General features: G+C 33.8%; 1 protein-coding gene across 1 annotated transcript in view; it reads right to left on the reverse strand.

Moving 5' to 3' along the window:
* The window catches only part of LOC125234472 (adhesive plaque matrix protein-like), a 71,056-nt gene extending 64,961 nt beyond the window's left edge, over positions 1-6,095 (reverse strand). Inside the window, exon 1 of the mRNA XM_048140728.1 lies at positions 5,994-6,095. Coding sequence (XP_047996685.1) covers positions 5,994-6,024 — 31 coding nt within the window. The 5' untranslated portion in view covers positions 6,025-6,095. The remainder of the gene's footprint in view (positions 1-5,993) is intronic.
* Between the last annotated feature and the right edge of the window lie 2,466 nt (positions 6,096-8,561).

Below are 8,561 nucleotides of genomic sequence, written 5' to 3' on the forward strand. Positions count from 1 at the left end.
GGATCCATAAAAATTAAAACTGAATTTGAAAACTGCGAAGATGGTAGGTATTCTTTTGATTTGGCTGCGTTTATAATAGCTAGGGTAAACGCAGCTATTAACGCTCCATCGAAAATCGGAAGGTATTACCGATCTACGAGCCCCAATGCAAATGATATCGTCTAGTCACACTTCAACGTGCGATATTTATTTCCGAAACTGGTGTTTAAACCCAGATTGACTTTGATGATACATGGAATACACGACACACTAAGCCATTAAAACTAGTTTAATCTTGCGCCGTACAAAATGCCCTAATGTTATATGTTTTAATATAATCATATCATAAAAATAACATATCTAAAGCAAAAAAATACGCCTAGTTCATATTTGAGGCATAATAGGTCGTCTATTTTAAATAAAAATAGTTTAGTAAGATTTATATTATACAATAATATTTTAAATTGAATTAATAATATTATAAGTCGTCTTATATGATATACGGCTACATAAAAAGGTAAATTCTGTAAAAAATATAATTATTCTACAACATTTTTATACCAAAATAGCAAGAGGTAAGTCGGTTCCTGAATCAGTGAGGAAAATTATAATTTCCAGTAACAATAGCGGAAAATCTACGTTCCAAAATATCCAAAGACCTTTTTTTGCCAAGATCTACGGCGCATACAATCATCCAGCATCACTTAAAACACGGAACCGTCTCCTGTTTAAATAAATCTGGCCGTCGAAGAATAACTGCCAAAGAGAAAACAGGATTTTGAGGAGCATCATCAGGAAAAATCGTCATGCAAGAGCAGGAGAACTTATCTAACTATGGCATGACGCGATCAAAATAAACATTTCAGTCGATACCTGAAAGACAGTAATGAAAATAATGGGCTTCGGTTTTCACACCGCTAAACAGAAACCATTACTTACTCAAAAGCAGAAAACTAACAGGTTGAAATTTGCACAAAAGTACAGAAACTGGACTGCCGATCAGTGGCGAAAAATAATATGGAGCGACAAATCCAAATTTGAGGTCATAGTTGGCGATGAACGAAGTAAAGTCATTCAAGAAAAAGGAGATGCATTTCACAAAGACTGTCTTGAACGCAAGGTGTAGTTTCCAGCATCTTTAAATGATTTGGGGCTGTATGTCGGCACAGGGTGTAGGATGTCTGAAATTTATAGATGGAACCGTCAATGCAGAGAAATACAAAAGCATCTTGGAATAGAGTTCACTACCGTCTATAAGAAAGTTCAAGTATATAAATGGATTTACTTTTCAACAAGATGGTGCCTTATGTCATACTGGCAAGACAACGATGGAGTGGCTGAAACAAAAACAAATTCCTACCATATCATGGCCATCCAGCAGTCCAGACTTGTCTCCCATAAAAAGTTTGTAGTGGTAAATGAAGAAAAAGTTGCGAAAAGATTCTTCTAAATCCAAAGCTGATTTTAAGGAGAAACTTGTGGGTGTCTGGAATGGAATAACCCCTGAGGAGTATAGACAGTTGGTAGATACAATGCCGCTCAGAATTAAGGCCGTTTTAGATACAAAAGGTGACGCCACCAAGTGGTAGTTGTTCTTTTCTGCATCGGCTACGCTGAAGACGAACATTTTTGCGAGTGTTACATTTGGTGAAATTATGTTTTTTTGTTTACTAGTGAGGAAAATTGTTAATTTATGTTTTGAATAAATAAAATATGCATTATAAGCTCTCTTGTTTTTATGTTACATGTTCTACTAATCATCTAATTCATCCTGAATTTTGAGGTCGAAGTTAGGACATAATATTTTTTTCATACTAGACGATATCATTTGCATTGGGGCTCGTAATAAGTAATTCGACATTTATCCGTTGCCACTAGTAACGTGAGGGTAGGTAGGTTATTTTCTAAAAGCGTTTATTTCTTGAGTATAGGGTAGTGTTACATTAGTTTGAGTGGTAGTTCGAGAAATCATAATAATACGTCAATCAAGTCGTGGGTACCGAAGAAGAAGGACATTCCATACTGGCGCTTGCACTTTCAAGTAAGGATTTGACTTATCTGGCTAAGACGTTTATGTTAACAATTGACTATTTTACATTTACTTTTGTTGTTAATTATATTCAGTCATTTATAAATTATAGATTGGTTATCACGATTTGTTAAAAAACATCCATTAACATACATAAAACATGAAAATAAATTTGGGCGGTGATAGCTTCATCAGTTTTAGTAGTAGCAGCTATCAACGACCCATAGGTCGGTAATGACTATAACGTCATGTTAAGTTTTTTCTTTCTTTTACAATATTATTTCTTTAGAAACATAAGTATGTTTATAGATAATTTGAGACCCAAATAATAGTTTTTTCAAAAAGCTATTAACGACATACACATTTGTACTTAGTTTTCTTCTTTTGACGTTGTAAAGTTTACTAAAATAACAATATTTTTGGAAAACGGATATTGTGTAAGACATTGTTTGTGAAGGAGTTTTACCCATAAAAACTGATTTTATGTCAAAAATTTTGAATATCACGTAATAACAAAGTGTTTTAGTAGCCACAACAATAATAAAATAACAATAATAATGTTGTTTAATATGGGTCGGTCATACATTTTACGTTAGTGCTTACATATTCTTTCAACGACTCATAGAAATCGCTATTACAAACCATGAGAAGGTATGACCGATCGTTCCTAAATAAGTAGGTTATAATATTAAGGATATTATTAAAGCCATACAATTATTACAAACATACAAGTTTTAACAAAAATGTGGCTTTGGTACCAAGAAGAGTTGCCTAATACAGCCTCTTGGGTTGTGCCTCTCTTGCAGCACTGTAGGAAAAAATATCACGACAAAAGTTAAATTTGTTTTACAAGGGGCAAATTTGTTGTTTAACCGCACGTACAAATATTGATACCTACTATCTAATAATGATACTCGAGCAAGCTAAAGACTTCAATATTGACCCATGAGCGTAGCGAGTGGTTTAGAATGTAGCATCTGAGGGTTGCGAGGGTTTCAAGATACGAAGGTTAAACAAACTTTGCCACCGAGTAATTTATAAAAAAAATCTCACACAAATGCGAACAAATTAATGGCTGTTAAACATCAAACTAAATTTAATGAAATCCATCAATTAATTCATTATCCAATTTTATGACAATGCTGAACATGTTTTTAATAAATTACCCGTTACCTGTGGACTATGCCACTATACTAGGTGTTGCTGTACTGTGTACTCGCTGGGCGTTCAGGTAATTACTCATACTTATAACACAATCGGTAATAGCTGCTTAAAAATCGTTGATAGCTTCATATGCATTTTATGGGTCGCTAATGGTAGCAATCGACTCAGTAATTTAAAAATTGATTTTTAATATCATAATGTTTAATTTGAGTACAAGTAACACAATATTTACCTTTTTTAATTATCATAGTATCACATATAATAGGAAAATAAAATGTTTGAACAACGTGTATACTTAAAAATTAGACCCGATTGTAAAATTGCCTTAAGGGGGGCGTTAATAGCTGCGTTTACCCTAACTCTGTAAGCACCTACAATATGGGTGCTCATTGATCTAGACTAGACGAGGTCCGGGATGCTCGACTGGCCAGCAACGGTGCTTAACTGTCCGATCCGATCAGCGATCGCGATCGTTATGCTATCGAGTCGAGTTGGTAACTGTAATCGATTCATTGGGGGCTAATTCAGGAATTCAATGGTTAGCTAGTCTCTATCCATGACTTCGTTACAATGCCCACACTCTTTCCAGAGTATTATAGTAACGTTATCTTTGGGACATCTAAAATAATTAGGCACCTATACAAGGTGCTCGCGAGGAACCCATATAACTTTAACGGCATATTCTTGGTCACATTTTAAGACTAAAATGTCATATAAACTTTTCTATATTTCGTCTAGTTTCAGAGTTATTGCCAATTTAAAAAAAACATTTCCGTATTGTTACTCAATAGAAAAGGCTTAACTGCCCGATCCGATCAGCGATCGCTATCGTTATGCTATCGAGTCGAGTTGGTAACTGTAATTGATTAATTGGGGGCTAATTCAGGAATTCAATGGTTAGCTAGTCTCTATCCATGACTTCGTCATGATACCCACACTCTTTCAGACCAATCTAAATTACACCTGTTATGTTTGGGTCACCTAAAAAATAATTAAGTATGTTGTTGATCGCCAAACTACGGGCAAGCACAAGAGAAGACACTCACGACATCCGGATGACGTCCTTTAGATATCCTAAAGATATCAATGTTTAAATGCAATTAACATTTATTATAATTAATTACACTAAGGAACAGCGAGGCAAATCTCGACTGGGGGGCAAAAATAACTGCTCCATTTTTTCCATGTTTTACAAAGTTTGCATTATTAAATAGAGTGTCCACCGGTTATATGTATATGGTAGGCGTGTTCAGTGGATACATGTAGAACTCAACATCATAGTGTAATAATGGAAAAAATGGATCAGTTGCAATTGTCCCCCAGTCGAGATTTGCCCAGCTGTACCTTATATTTTTTTAAGTATTAGGGAATGTAATTATAAATCGCAAGAAATTACTTAATAATAAAACTTATTTTAAAAACGGACAAACGAAATCTTAAAATTACCTAACTTACTAAGATTTACAACTAAACATTTTAAAATACACAAAATAAACTACAACTAAAAACTATACAGTGTGTGGATTCCATACGGGCGAATAATTTATCCAGTTATAGTATCTGATCATACGAATGGTACAGGATAATCATTTTGTGAAAACGTGTTATTAATTAAGAGTTATTTTTTTTTTAATCTAACCAAGCACCAATGTACGCCGTCCAACTTAATTTTACATACGCTAATTGATGTGGACATAATACATTGCGTGCTGAATTATTATGTATGAAAAAAAATCATATCTATTATTAAAAAAAACATGTAGTTAGGCTCCTTAGGTCCGATACTAATCGTTATTAAGATATTCGCCCGTATGGAATACACACGCTGTATATAAAATACCTTATATTTGTTTAAGTATGTGTACGTATGTATATTCCTAAATTAGCCATTGCGAATAGAAATGGATAGGTACTTTAAAACCTTTTTGCCTGTGATAGGATTTAGGTACAACCCTTTTCAGACGTTTAACACTAGAGTTCTATAGTATTTAGAATTATAATTCAAGTTTCGCGTCTGAAAATAGATTTAATATTTATATGTTTCAGTTAGTTAATTAAAATTGCCTGAATATTGTAAAAGAAATGATGCAAAAATGAATGAAAGCATGATTTAATTTCTTTAAACTAATAAACAGGTAAATAAAGTCATCGGTATCAAATCTGTTTATATATTCCTAGCATTCCTAGGTTTTACTTTCCTAGCTCGGTCCTTTTCTAATTAGCGACAGTTTGGCGTTCGTTCTGGGCGCCGTGCGCGGGCGCTGCTGGCTTGCTATTAGACACGGCGCGTGAGCATTTTCTTTTGGAAAACTCACAGGGAAACCATGGTTACGGTGGATTTTCTTCCTAAACATTTTATTATTCATTTCGTTTATACCTATTGTTCGATATTTACCACTAATAAGCTTTTTTTTCGCGCTTATAAAAGCTTTGATATATTTCCACTTTTTATTAACAAGACCACTTTATATCTCGGATTCTCAGTAATATTTTGGTTTAACGAACTGTTCTGTGGTGTCCCACGATGTGACTAGTTTATATCAGTTTGATTTTTTAATAGTAAGAGGTAAGTACTTACCTAAATATACACTGTAAAATAACGGTATAAATATTTTTGTGAAATACCTGTCTAAATCCCTACTCCAATATTTAAAATCGATAATTGGTATCTTAGTTTACCAATTACTTTATTTGATCTTTAATTTTATATTCCTTAATTATAATGTTAACGATGTTCAATTTTCACATTTTTTTCGCTACGAACTTTTTGAAATGAGTAGTCATGAAAAAAAGTTTGAACCTTATTTTATAATAAACTTACCTATCATAGTATCACCGCTAGTCCTTAACATGGCTGTCGTCAGCACACTGTCATCACTCACAGCACTAGTGTCCACTTACGGTGCGCGCGGCTCGGTGCGCGTGCGGCTGCGGACTGCGGCGCGGGACCGTGGAAGTGACAGGTGGTGGGCTACTTACTCACCCCCTGAACATCCTTACCTCGGATCCTTACAACTTAGGACCGATACAGGCTGTAACTTCTATGACAACTGCAAAACGGGGTAAATTTTATCCATTCTGCTATAAGGTTGATTATCTTTCGGGTCATATTATATTTTTTATAATAAGAATGGATTTACCCAAGTTTTAAGTTAAGCGACACAAGTACGCTAACTGCGTCAACGTACAATTCAAACACTAATTGGGGTGCAGTCTGTCTGTATCGACCCTTAGTGACGTCAGAAAGTCTAGCCATAGTGACAGTAGGTTTAGTTAACAGAAAAAGTTGATCCAAACTTAAATGTTGCTTTCCATGATTCATCAACTTCATTTGCAAAAAGTAGTTTACATATATACATTACATATATATAGATCCTACTGAACAACATATTATATGGCAGTCTTATAACTGAGTAAGAATTGTTACCCTGTATTTGAAAACGTCTATACATGTGCTTACATCATTGCTTGTTTACATTTTACGATTTTCCTAGCAGAACAAACTATAAATAAAATAATACAAATTAATTATTCATACGTAACAAGGAACGTATTGCTCCAAAAACGAAGTTCCTTCTTTATATAATGTTTGGAATCAAATGTTACGAATTGAAAGTGCCATATTTCATAACTGGATCTAGTTTATGGTCAAATGGACCATATAATGGCCTATTGGTCATTTGCACGTACAGTGGTTTGCCCGGTGTGTCCATAATAGGCACTTCTGTACGGTAGTTCATAACCTTCAATTTACCACCGGGTTATGTTAAAAATAGTGACAATAGTGCTTAATAGCCACTATAGCCAGTGTGTTTATAGGTAACCTACATTTTACTGCTGGATACTATAGCCTTTTCATGAAAAGGTATTAGGACTATGCCATGATATATTAGTATAATAATCATCCAAAGGGGTAACGCCATAAGTATTATGGGTACTTTTGCGCCAGAAACGATAAGGAGCGGGGTTTAATAGTTAGTTTATTTATTTTAAGTTACCTTTTATTAAAATGTTTTATGTTTGTTTTAATACGTCAATAAATGTACTATACAATGTAAATTAAATAAATCTATTGGATATTAGAATATATTAATTATATAGTAAGTTTAATACGTATATATGCATAATATTCTTATTTATGTATTTTATCAGTATTTTGTATAGTACTTCAGTTGTTTTCAATTAATTCTAATCTTTGTTATTTTTCATTCTCTTTGCACCATTTTTACTTCTCTCTGTTTGGCCCGATGGTTGACTGGTAGAGAATGCCATTAGGCATTATGTCCGCCATTTGTACATTTTTTGTTCCTTATGTGCAATAAAGTTTAAATAAATATATTTGTAGTTACCAACCACACCCCCAAGAACGATAGAAAATCATTTAAAAGAAGTCCAAGACTACTCTTGTAAGATTTTTTTGTCTACTTATAAATTCCTAAAATTAATATTTTTTACTGCAGCAGGCTTTCTAAAATTTGACTGGCTGACTCCTGAATTTTTGCGATTTATTGCGACCCATCCCATTAATTTAATTGCGATCAAAATAGTCTTTACCTATCGGCTTATGTTATAATTAAGCCTTTCTAAATGCATATTAGTTGTTATCGTTTATTTGTTGATATTAGACGCTTTTAAGAGGGCTTGCCTAATAGAGATAATACCTAAACAAGTTTTATATCTATTATCGGAATTGATCCCTATTAGAGTGAAGCATTACATTAACCGATGTTATGTGTTTATGTTTTGGTTCTATACGTTGTTTAGTACGGTCAGTAGTAGGACTATTACGTGTATGGCGATAAAAACCAAATTGTATCTGACAAAACTCATTATCAATGTTTTAATCATCACATCGAGTTTTATCCTTATTCACCACGCCATCTCTATGCTCTACGCAGGAGCAGTATCTATGCAAATAAACCTTTAGGTAAATCCTCGCATTTTATAGTTATTTTATTCAAATCGTTATTATTGGACATCGAATGTAAAATACCCCCGGAAAAATAGCATGTAAGGTAAAAATACCAGTGCATGACAAGCTGTAAATGCCCAATAGAAGACACCCTTCGACCCTTCTTCCATTTATTGATAATGACAAGATTACAGGTGGCATCTACTGGGTACTGGTACTTTTACCTTATTTTTAGGGAAGACAAGTTGTCTCTATAACTAGTAACATATCATTGGTTGGGTTCAATGAAAATGTCTACGAAATTGTGGAAAACTCAACACTTTTCCTAGTCTTTTCATTATCATCTGATTACGAAATCACATCACCCTCGCCTTTAAAGGACGATTTCGCATACAAATGATATAGTTATAGTTAAATAAATAATAACTATCGACTCTGCTTTCCTTGCTTATTGTTATTCATAGCAAGTGCGCCGCG

Source organism: Leguminivora glycinivorella, chromosome 16 (genome assembly GCF_023078275.1).
Source record: "Leguminivora glycinivorella isolate SPB_JAAS2020 chromosome 16, LegGlyc_1.1, whole genome shotgun sequence".
Taxonomy (NCBI): domain Eukaryota; kingdom Metazoa; phylum Arthropoda; class Insecta; order Lepidoptera; family Tortricidae; genus Leguminivora; species Leguminivora glycinivorella.